Source organism: Streptopelia decaocto (genome assembly GCF_964273445.1).
Source record: "Streptopelia decaocto genome assembly, chromosome: 2".
NCBI lineage: Eukaryota > Metazoa > Chordata > Aves > Columbiformes > Columbidae > Streptopelia > Streptopelia decaocto.
Genome location: NC_138655.1, coordinates 101995552 through 102008271, shown reverse-complemented (window position 1 = coordinate 102008271; position 12720 = coordinate 101995552). Strand labels below are relative to the sequence as shown.

The window sequence follows — 12720 nt, the reverse complement described above, 5'->3', positions numbered from 1 at the left end:
AGAATTTATCTGTGAGTTTTTTATTCACATCTTGTATTGTAATTGTGTTTACAGCCATAAAAAAACTATTCAGTCAGCACTGGTCTCTGTAAGAGTCTGTCAGTGTAATTTTCATTTGTTTGTCTGTTTTTTCAGTCTGATTTTCTAGGAAAGCTGAAACCCCACTCTTTGTCCATAAAAGTTTTGGAATTTATTTATCCATTTCAGCAAAATGGCGAAGATCTTGTTTAATGTCATCACTTAAATAGAAGCTACAATGAACATTGAGTCCTTATAAGACACAAAATTGGCATGCAGGATAGTACTAGGTTGGTGCAAAAGTAATTGCAGTTTCAGACTGTGAATTTGAAATCATTATAACTAGGAGGAAATCATTATAACTAGAGGAACCATTACAAGCAAGACATTTTTGCCAACGAGAAATAAGCTTGTTTATTCCTGTAACGTAAAAATCCATGCTTTGGGATTTGATGAACTCTTGGAAAGCATTTTCTCCATCCTGTGGGTTGTGGAAGCCTTTTCCATGCAAGAAGTTGTCAAGATGCTTGAAGAAGTGGTAGTTGGTTGGTGAGAGGTCAGGTGAATGTGGTGGATGAAGCAAAACTTTGTCGCCCAGTTTGTTCAAATTTTAAGCATTGATTGTGCAATGTGTGGTCGAGTGTTGTCGTGGAGAAGAATCGAGCCCTTTCTGTTGACCAATGCCAGCTGCAGGCATTGCAATTCTCAGTGCATCTCACTGATTTGCTGGGCAGGCTTCTCAGATGTAATGGTTTTGCCAGGATTCGGAAAGCTGTAGTGGATCAGACCAGCAGTAGGCCACAAAACAGTGACCATGACCTTTCCTTGGTGCAAGTTTAGCTTTAGGAACAGCTTTGGATGTTCTTCTAGGTCCAATCACTGAGCTGGTGGTCACCGGTTGTCATATTAAATCCACTTTTCATCGCACATCACAATCTGATTGAGAGATGGTTCATTGTTGTTGCGTAGAATAAAAGAAGATGACACTTCAAAACGTCAGTTTTTGGATTTTTGGTTAGCTCATGAAGCACCCACTTATTGAGCTTTTTCACCTTTCCAATATGCTTCAAATGCTGAATGACTGCAAAATGGTCAGTGTTGCATTCTTTGGCAACTTCTTGTGTAGTTGTAAGAGGATCAGCTTCGACAATCGCTCTCAATTGGTCATTGTCAGTTTCTGATGGCTGGTCACTACGCTTCTCGTCTCCTTTGCAAAACTTCTTGAAGCATCACTGCACTGTACGTTCACTAGAAGTTCCTGGGCCAACTGCGTTGTTGATGTTGCAAGTTGTCTCCACTGCTTTATGACCCATTTTGAACTTGAATAAGAGAATTGCTCAAATTTGCTTTTTGTCTAACATAATTTCCATAGTCTAAAATAAATACCAAATAAACAGCAAGTAATTAGTCAGTAGCAAAAAAAAAAAAAAAAAAATGTATAACATAGCCACATTTATTTAAGAATATATCCAATATCAAACAACAAATTTCAATAATACTTTTGCACCATTAAAATACTTCTGAATTTCCATCAACCATCTTAAGCACCAGAGAATTTAACCATCAGTCCAAACTTCTCTCTTTTGTGGATTCTGTATTGTCTGATAGGTGATCAGTTCATTTTATAACCTCAGTTACTCCTTGTTTATTTAGTGTCATTTAAATAAGAAGAGGATGTGGTGAGGCCAGGAGCTGCACTTCTGTGATGTCTCTCAGCTATCATTATGGTGGCTCTCAATCATCATATAACAGCATCACAGAATAATTGAGGTAGGAAGGGAAATCTGAAGGTCATCTGGTCCAACCAACCTGGTTTCCAGATGAGCTGCTCCATCACTTTTCCAGGACTCAATGTGAAACTGACTCATCCGTAGTTCCCTGGCTCCTCCTTCTTGCCATTCTTGAAGACAGAAGTGACATTTTCTTTCCTTCAGTCTTCAAGCACTTCTCCCAGTCACCATGTTTGATTAAACATTATTGAAATTGGACTTGCAATGACATCTACCAGCTCCTTCAGTGCTTCTGAGCGCATCCCATCGTGGCCCATGGACCTATGTATATCCAGGTTGCTTAACTATTCCCTGACTTGATCCTCTTCCACCAAGGGTACATTTTCCTTGCTCCATCCAGTCTTTTACCATGTTCTCTGGAACTTGGGATTCCAGAATCAGATCAGATGCATATGTGTGAATTCATTCAGACTGTTGCCATGGCTGAGGACAGCAGACCGCATGGATAAGCTTGGAACTGCATTTTAAATGGCAAGTGCTTTCTGTGTGAAAACAAAACCTAAGCAGGTATCTAAGGACACCTCACAACACCTAAGAACACCTGCTGCAAGTTTTCCAGGTGATACCCATGAATATATGGAAAAACTATGTATGCCTTTATGGTCAATACTTAGAAGATCGAAAATACCAGAGGTCCTTTTTGTGAGGTTGGTGATCCATGCCTAAAATCTCTCTGAGTGTATAGCAAGAAGAGATGTGTTAAACCAGGGGTTTGTACTGATGCATTCCATTACTGAGCTGGCTGGAACAGACATTGCCACACTGGATAAGATGCAATTAAAACTGCACCCTTATTACTGTTCTGCTGATTCAGACTGTGTATAGATCTGTCATCCACTCTCCCTGCTTAATAAGCAGCTGTCATAGTCCTTGTAATGTAACACATCCACTAGATTCAGAAATAGGACACACAAAAGGATAGCAAATGATTCTGGGCAGTATTTCCCAGACAGATAAATGTTACTAACAATAAAGTAAGTTGTTATTATTAGCATTGTGATGTTAATGAAAATTATGGACAATTATCTGCTCTTGAAGCTGTATCTTCCCTTTCTGTATAGTTTTTTAATTTCATTTATTTATTTATTTATAGTGCATAAGACTTAAAAAAGACACCCACACAGGCTGTAGAAGGTGGAGGGAAATGGTCACACACTGCTCCACAAAACTGATGTTGTTTATGTTTTCTTTTAGGAACGTCTCTTGATGAGTCTTTTGCCCAGGAATGTTGCAATGGAAATGAAGGAAGATTTCCTGAAGCCTCCTGAAAGGATTTTCCACAAGATTTACATTCAAAGGCATGACAACGTTAGGTAGGATTGATATGTCCCAAGAAATAATTTTAAAAAAAGAATATTCAGTACAAATACAGTGACATGCAATTGCAGTCAGGTCGTACAGAAAAACAAAACAAAACAAAAAAACACAGACAAAAAACACAATCAAATGAACAAACAGAAACCCCTCCAAAACCCACAAACAAGCAGTACAATGAAGATTGGTCATTAATGCAGAGGAGGAGAATGGGCCCACCAGGAATAATTAATTGTCTTCTCAGAAGATAATGGTGAATCAATAAATGATTTAGAATAGCAGTGCTGGGAGGCAGGTATAATTATCGAATAAGTACTCATGCTTTTTGCACTGTATTATGTTTTGGGTGAATAGGAGTATTTATTTAACGTGGTAACTTTTACACATTTATATTTTCCTGATAGTAAGATGGGTTACTTCTAATGCAATAGATTTTCTGTGTAACAGCGTGGAGATGTGTAAAGAAAGTGCAATGTAAACTAAAAAAAATGTGTGTCTGTCCCCATCATATGACCATTTCTCCTCAGAGGTTATTGGCTGAGGCTCCATTCTACTTCTTGCTCTGTTCAGTAACAGACTGTTGTGCAAGTGCCCTCATTTACACTGGCTGTTGTTAAAGTGCATTCTCTTTTGCTATTCTTCTCTGCCCTCCAAACCAAATTCCTTATAAGTCTTGCCTGAATTGTATTGTTTTATCATACTGTTTCTAGTTACTTTTTCTCCAAGTGCCTTGCTTCCACACTAAAAACAGTGTCGGAGAGGTTTACTTGGTGCCACCCTAGCACTAAGCAAGGTGCAGGCTTAATAAGTGGTGCTGCAGAGCTACTTTGATTTGCACTGTGTACTCATGTGGCAAAGGAGTAAACTCCATTAGCACCTCCTCCTCTCCCTCATCAACTGTTAAGTTCCTTCTCTTGGAGTTCAGTCTACCATTGAGCTGACTAATATTTGCAAGGATAACTTTTTAGTGACTAAGCTGTTGCAACTAAAGGCATTTGTGTCAGTGAGGGAATCAGAGATGGCTGCAATGGGGGTGTTTAGAAAACAGAAAAATTAGGTCAGTTTTACACTGTAAAATTAAACATTACTCAATTTATTCGTTAGAAGCTCACTTCTTGCTAATGGTTAAACCTTACGTAATTTTTATCATCGTCACCACTATCTATACAAAACATTTCATCTTTAACAATCCAATCTAAAGTTAGATCTAAGTGTACAGTACCCCAGAGTTCAGGCTGCAAAGTTAGTATTATTGGTTACGGTCCTTGATGGTTCTCAATTGCCAAAGTCAGACTTGATAGCTCCTGAAGGAGAGAATTCAAAATCAAGGTGGATTGTCTCCCTCCTTCTCCAATTTTCCTTGTTTATGCCTCATGCTTTTATGTTGTTCTCCCCTCCAACACCATTTTCTTTTTCTTCTTTTTCTTGCCAATCTTTTGCTTTTGGATGATGTCCTGTCTATTTTCAGTCACTTGTGCTTATCTTGTCTGCTATCTGCCAGATTTCTGTTGCTTGGGTGCCTTCTACTGTCTTTGTCCCTTTTATGATCACATTGCTTATATACTTACAAAAATTGTGTCTAGTTATGCTGTCACAGTGCTATGGAATACATGTATACTACTGTTGGTTGCACTTACATTCAGATTAAAGGCAAGCCAATGATAATTATATCCTGATTAGCACATTTATAACTTGTGTGTGTCACAGGTCTGCATTGGTTGCAGTAATGGGTAGTGTTCTTAAATGGTATTGCTTTGCAGCTGAACTGGTTGATTATAATGCTTCTGAGACCTCTCCCTCACCGAGATCTTTTTGAAATGTAACCTCAGGAGTACCCTTTTTGTTTTCTACATGAAATGATGTTTCACATAACCACTAAGGCTGCTATGGCTTCCTGACTGCTTTGATGTGAAGTTCCTAAAAGATTTTGAACCTGAATACCCCATCTGGAGAGGTGAATTCATTCTCTGACATTAAGATGGTACTTTTGGGGCTAGTGGAGGCAAAGTAAGATGGTCTCATTTTAGTGTCAAAGGAAAGATCCTCAGGGAAGAGAACTGAAAACAGGAGACCTCTCCTCACCATCTGTACTTTAAGAAACTGTATTACATTATATTTCAGTAATGCAACTACTGTATTAATTAAAGAAAAAAAAAAAGATAAGGGGGGGCATAGTGTCTGAGTAAATACCCAGCAAGATGTAGCTAGCAGGTCCCAATAAATCAGTTTCATCATAGGGGCTGTGTGACTCTGCTGATCTGAATGATGCCAGGGAACTCCCTACAGGTGCCACCCTGACACCACTGTGAGTGACAGCACTGCAGCATCCCTCCAGGAAGTGCTGCTGGGTGTGAGTGCCAATAGTAAGATGTGGGCTTTATTTGCATTATTCCCCTTCCTTTTATTTGGTTTCTCCTAGTGCAGTTTTGTGGTGGTTCTGCAATTTTTTTTTGTCTTGGCTGTATTTGGAGATTAAGTGAAACATAAGGAAATAACTGCTCTTTTCCTTCATTAACTGTTAATTTTTGAAGAGCATCAAAGCTCTCTATTTAGCAGCAGTTTCATATCAAAAAAAGAAAGATCAATAGGCACAAATTCACCTTATTTTGGAAGCGAGATAATGGTACAAAAAAATTTTGTTATCCATTCCAACCCTCTCCATGTATTTGTGCATGGGAAAAGGGGAACAAGAAATATTTCCCAGGGAAGCTTTATTATTTCCTGTGTCCAGGAAAGTTTACTGGAAGTTGATGAATGTGATGCCCATCTACAAGAAGGGTTGGAAGGAAGATCTGGAAGATTATAGGCCTGTCAGTCTGACCTTGGTGCTAGGGAAGATCATGGAACAGACCATTTTGAGTGCCATCACGCAACTCAAAATAAGACAACCAAGCAATCAGGCCCAGTCAGCATGGGTTTATGAAGGGCAAGTCCTGCTTGACCAACCTGATCTCCATCTATGACAAGGTGACCCACTTAGTGGATGAGGGAAAGGCTGTAGATGTTGTGTACTTAGACTTCAGTAAAGCTTTTGACACCGTATCCCACAGCATTCTCCTGGAGAAGCTGGCAGCTCATGGCCTGGATGCATGTCCTCTCCTATGGATAAAGAACTGGCGGGATGTCCAGGCACAAAGAGTTGTGGTGAACAGAGTCAAATCCAGTTGATGGCTGGTCACGACTGGTGTTCCTCAGGGCTCAGTACTGCGGCCCGTTCTTTATCAATGATCTGGATGAGGGGGTTGAGTGCACCCTCAGTAAGTTTGCTAGTTAGGTGGGAGTGTTGATCTGCTGGAGGGTAGAAAGGTTCCTTAGAGGGATCCGGATCAGCTGGATTGTTGGGCTGAGGCCAATTGCTGAGTCCTGCACTTGGGTCACAACAACCCCATGAAATGCTACAGGCTTGGGGAAGAGTGTCTGGAAAGCTGCCTGGAGGAAAAGGATCTGGGGATGTTGATGGACAGCTGACTGAACGTGAGCCAGCAGTGTGCCCAGGTGGCCAAAAAGGCCAACAGCATTCTGGTTTGTATCAGGAACAGTGTGACCAGCAGGACTAGAGGAGAGGTCATTTTACTGCGTTTGGTGTGGTGTGACCCCACCTCGAATACTGTGTCCAGTTTTGTGCCCCTCACTATAGGAAAGACATTGAGGTGCTGGAGGGAGTTCAGAAGAGGGCAACAAAGCTGGTGAGGGGTCTGGAGCACAGGACTGATGAGGAGCAGTTGAGGGAACTGGGGCTGTTTAGCCTGGAGTAAAGGAGGCTGAAGGGAAACCTCATTGCTCTCTACAACTACCTGAAAGGAGGTGGTAGCGTTGAAGGTGTTGGTCTCTTCTCCCAAGTAGTAAGTGACAGGACAAGAGGAAATGGCCTCAAGTTGTGCCAGACAAGATTCAGATTGGATATTAGGAAAAAAATATTCATGGAGAGGTTTGTCAGACATTAGAACAGGCTGCCTAGGGAAGTGGTTGAGTCACCATCCCTGGAGGTTTTTAAAAGGTCTATAGATGAGGTTCTTGCAGACATGGTTTAGTGCTGGAGTTAAGCTATGGTTGGACTTGATGATATCAAGTGTCTTCCAACTGAAATGATTCTGTGATTCTATGATTCAAAAAAAGTTCAAGAGATAGAAAGTGAACACTGAACTGCTACCAATTTCTTATGCCTCTGTTACAGCAATTTCATTTAGCCCAATTTTTACAAGTGTGAATTAGAACTGGCTGCTTTGTAAGAAGATATGTTAATTTCAGGCAACATACTTCCTGATTCAAAGCTACCACTAAAAAGATTCCTCATGGCCATTTAGAAGTTGTTGACCCAGTCTGAGGACAGAGCACAATCTGCAGCAAATATACATACAAATATACATACAAATCCTTCTGATCTGTCCTGTCTTCTAGAAAGCATCAGGATTAAAAAAAAATTGGGATTTAGCTTACCTATTCCAATGTTTTAAAAAGCCATGATCATGACACCTATGAACAGGCTTTTTGCATGTAGGCTTTCTGAGCTCATGAGACTTCCCAGTTAACTAGTTTTCATTAATGATTTTTCTGTAAAAACAACCCTCCCTTTGTTTTTAACTTTAATAGCCCTCTTTAATTTTTTGAGAGCACTTGCTTCTTCATTGTCACAGTGAGTTATAGATAACGTTATTAATAATTTTCCCCTATGGTTGATCTTTAAGAAAAAAAATAAGAAAGAAACAAACCAAAACCAACCAACCAACCAAAAAATACCCACCAAAAAAAAAAAAAAAAACACAAAACTAAAACAAAAACCAAGACCTACAGGTTCCTTTCTGGGGCAGCGTGTGCCATTAAAATATCATTCTTATTGTTAGTTGTACTCTAATTAAACAAATGACCCAAGAGGAAAGAAAAAACAGGGCATTCAACTCCTCCTTATTTTGCTGAGTATTCGTTTATATACAAGTGGCTCCATTGAAACCGGCAGGACTATTCAAGTGCATAAAGCACATGAATGAGTGCTGTTAAAAGTGAACATTTACCACCTAACAAGCTCTTAAATGTCTTGTGTAACTTGACAGGCATTCTGCTTGTAATCACCCCACAGAGTAAAATAGAAAAGGCTTGCTCCATCAGTACTCGCAGTTGGGAAGCAGTTAAAATCTCTTAAACCAAACCATAGGCTTTCCAAATAGGTGCAGCAGCTTCCTGCAGTGCTGTGGGAGGGCTGCAGAGTCACCGGGCAGGTGCTGGCTATGCTGGCGTGCAGGGATCACAGAGGAGAAAACAGGAATACAGAGGGTCATAGAGGGATGACTCAGTGCTTGCCAATACAGAAGTGCTCCAGATCATCAAGGAGTATGAGATAATGATGTATGTAACCTGTATGCCTGTGCTGAATCAGCTCAACTCCTTGTTTGTGACAGAGATGAGAGAAATGTCTGTTTATGTTTTCTTTCCTGCAGTTGCACACTGTATTGTTGCTTTGATTTTGTTCAGAATTTTTATATCAGAAGCAATTCGAAACAGCTCTTTGCATATCAAATCAAATATTCCTAAGAAAGATTCTTAGGAAACCTCCATTAAAAGTATGACTTATGGAGTCATAGAATGATTTGGGTTGGAAGGGACCTTTAAAGTTCATCTAATCCAATCCCCCTCTCATGGTCAAGGACATCTTTTACTAGATCAAGTTACTCAAAACCCTGACCTGCCTGACCCTGAACATTTCCAGGGATAAGACATCCACAGCTTCTCTGGCAAACCTGTTCTGCACTCATAGTAAAGAATTTCTTGCTTGTATCTAATCTAAATCTACCCTCTTTTAGTTTAAACCATTACTCCTTGTCCTGTGAGTACAAACTCTGGTAAAAACTCTCTCATTGTCTTTCTTATAAGCCTTTTTCATGTATTAAAAGGCAGCAATGAGGTCTCCCTGGAACATTTTCTCCAGGCTGAACGACCCCAACTTTCTCAGCCTTTCTTCATAGGAGAGTTGTTCCAGCCCTCTGATCATTTTCATGTCCCTTATCTGGACCCACTCTAACAGGTCCATGTCTATTGTGCTGAGGACCACAGAGCTGGATACAGTGATCCAGATGAGGACTCATGAGAGTGGAGTAGAGAGGGAAAAATCATCTCCTTCAATGTGCTGGTATGCAAGTATGTTATACATCTTGAGATATAATTGGGTTTCTGGGCTGCAGATGCACAGTGCTGACTCGTCTGATATTTCATCCACCAGTACTCTCAAGTCCTACTCACAGGGCTGCTCTCAATCTATTCATCTCTCAGTCTGTATCCAGGTTTGGGATTGCCCCGACACAGGTGCAGGACCTTGCACTTTACCTTGTTAAACTTCATGAAATTTGCATGGGTCTACTCATCAAGTGTGTCAAGGTCCCTCTGAATGGCGTTCCTTGCTTGTAGTGTTTCAACTGCACCACTCAGCTTGGCATCATCCACAGTCTTGCTAAGAGCACACTCCCTCTGTCTATGACAGTAATAAATAAGGAGGGAAATTAATAATCGAAAGAAAAACACTGCTCTTCAATGCTTACAAATCTGTATTTACACATTAAGATACAGGTATCTACCATATATGCTTTGTTGCAGTGGTCTGGCATACAGTCTTATACCAAATTTATGTGGATTTTAGAGTTGAGGCATGTTGTCTGTGTATAGAACATCTAGCAGGAACTGTTCATTGGTAATTGTAGATGCAATTGCTGTACACTGTACAATATTTAAGCTTCACTCTAGCAATCAACATTTTAAAAAATGTTAAAACTAAAATATTATTATACAAAAACACAAGTAGTTTTAAGCTTATTTTACTAAACGAGAGTAAGACTGGTCAAAAGTTTCACAAAATAGCCACAGAAATGCTAGAATCAAAACGGGGTTTTTGCCTTGCTTTGAGAGTGCTGCAAGAAGAAAGGAAATGCTAATGCAGGTACAGCTGCAACTACAAGCAGTTGTTAGCTATGATCAGATGTTACAGGAACAATGGGAGTTTTAAGTCATGGAGGGGGTAATCGTAGCTGTTACCCTGAGAGAGAAAACCAGTAGCAAAAGCATTCCTTGCATCTCAAATGAAACCATCACAAGGAAAGATTTCAAATTAGCCTCCTTCTACTGCTATTTTGTGCTTTATTAATGCCCAGTATATATTCCCCTCATCTTTTGTAAGCAAGCAGGTAGCATTGGGAGCAAGCAAACCTCTAACCCAGGACAGCACTCTAGCAGACTTTAAAATCGAGAGCAGAGCAGAAGTTTGACAAAGCTCTGCTCAATAACTAGATACTTTTTCCCCTAGGATTTAATTAGAATATTGACATGCTGTTGTAATTTATGATGCTAATAACTTGTCTGTCTAAAAGCTGAAGTGATTTAAGTTTTTATCTAATTAGCCAAACTTCCTGATCCTGTGAACTTGTTGGTAAAACCTTGGTATGACTGAAAATACAGGAGAAATGCTGAATATCTCAAAAAGCATAGTCTTGCAGGATTTTTGCTGTAGCCCACAAGCAAAAAGAGTGATAGAACCTTGGGGTCCTTTTGCTCAGTTGTGGAACGGAGGAGTAAGAGCATTGCTGAGTCTCTAGGCAATGAGGCAACACCAGGCTTAGCTCTGAGATAACTACTTAGCCTTCCTAACCCTCACATTCACACCACTTGTCACAGAGAGTGGTGCTTGAATCATGTGCAAGCTATGCTGCTGGACAGAAATACCCTTTGTTTTCACTTTCCACTTTCATTTCTCTTCTTTCTTTAATAGTTGCAGTTTAATTGAGATTGTTGTTTTGTTTTGTTTTTCACCAGAGTGCCCCAATGGCATTGTTAAGATTTCTGTGGAATTAAAGCAGATAGAGTCATATCCCTGAATGGTTGTTAAGAGAAACAATTGTTAATGAGTAGCTTCTCACTTGCTGTTTCTATATATGCTAATGCATGGGGGTTTTTTAATGGCAATCACTGTGAAGTGTTCCTTTCTACACTATATCATTACGAGGACTCATGCAAAAATAAGGTAGCCCTAGTTTACTCTGCTTTAATCCTCTCTGAGGATGTTGAACCTCCATGGCAATTAGTGATTAAGTTACTGTGAACCAAGACCACTTTGCTTTTGAATGGGTGCATCTACTGGAGTGATTAATACACCTTAGAACTGACATAATTTTTGTAGTAGCTTTGTGTTAGCTTTTCTAAATATATAAATATTAGTCATGGCCTACACTTAAGAGTCTTATTATTTTTGTGTGAAGATGGGTTATTTGACTCCATAGTAAAAACTCTGTGTCACAGACCAAGATGCTGCCAAAATTTGTTTTAGGACATCATACAATGAAGAGTAAGTAGTGGCACTGCCACAACAACACTTGCAGCCCGAGTAGTAAGGGAAGAGGCAACAGATGGACACAAAGAGGTGAAGAAGTGCAAGAGACAGTATCGGTCAGCACAGTAGCTAAAATAAAATGAACTGGCTAATGAGTTTCAATGCCATTTTTAGAATATCGGAGCTCCATGTGTGTGAGAGGGGGTCACCCTCCTCAGGACTGCTACCCCTGAATGGCAACTGACCACGGAAGCAGCAGGTTCTCAGTCCCAGTTGCACTTTGGGTCTGCAAGGCTGTTTCCTGTAATGTCTGCTGAAAAATCAGTTTTGGTCATTTCTATTTCAGCCTGCCTTCAAAAGAAATGCAGCAGCTGCTATGGTTGTAATATTTTGTGGTGGTAGAAATAAATAATTTCTCTAAAAAAAAAAAAAAAAAAAACAGGGCTTGTACTCACAGCATCTACTGTGCCATGTCCAGTCATGGGAGTTATACTTTGCACATTTTAAGAATATTGTACTAAAGCGGTTAGAAATTTTGTAAAAAAAAAAAGCAATTACAATTTTTTTAACAATCCTTATGCTAGAAAAGTGCATCAGTAATTATGTAACCTAACATATTCCATTAGCCTTAAGATATATATATGCAGTTAACTGTTGTATGAAGTAATTCACAAGCATAACTGAACTACAACTGTGTCTCAGAACACTGTAATTAAGTATTTTACCTGAAGTTGCAATTACATGTTCAGTTATGTTTCATGGGTATTTTTATGGACTTAGCTTTTTTGTATAATTACCTATTTTTGAATCAAATTCTGAGGGTTAAGCATTAATAGATACTCTTTCAACATGTTTAAAGGATTAGCAAGGATCTCAGACTGACTTATTAAGGTAGTCGTATATAAAATAACTTTCCTTTTAATTGAATAATTGTGCATGAATGTATTTGCTGTGCTTTGTACTTAACTACTTGCAAGGTTTTGATTTAAGTGTACAAGTCAGCAGTGTAATGGTTGCTCTGTTTGCTCTTAAGACATAGTTACATACTATCCACAAACACTGGACATTTCTGGTTTGTGTGTATATGTGTGTTCTTCATTGTTAAAGACCTTGGTAAACAGATAAACATTGCTATTACTTCAAAGGCCTAACCAACCATAAAAGCTAATTTTTTTCAAGTGGATGTTGTTGATGCTGCGGGAGATATTACTGTTACTGTAAATATGGTTACACACACACAAAAATGTGAACTGCCATATTTAAAATCCAAATAGAAAAATGAAAACAATAAAA

The 12720-nt window shown here is 39.4% G+C and overlaps 1 protein-coding gene across 1 annotated transcript in view; it reads left to right on the top strand.

The window, feature by feature from the left end:
* Positions 1–12720, top strand: part of ADCY1 (adenylate cyclase 1) — a 146264-nt gene that overhangs the window by 58916 nt on the left and 74628 nt on the right. The window contains exon 3 of the mRNA XM_082045793.1: positions 3003–3121. Coding sequence (XP_081901919.1) covers positions 3003–3121 — 119 coding nt within the window. The remainder of the gene's footprint in view (positions 1–3002; positions 3122–12720) is intronic.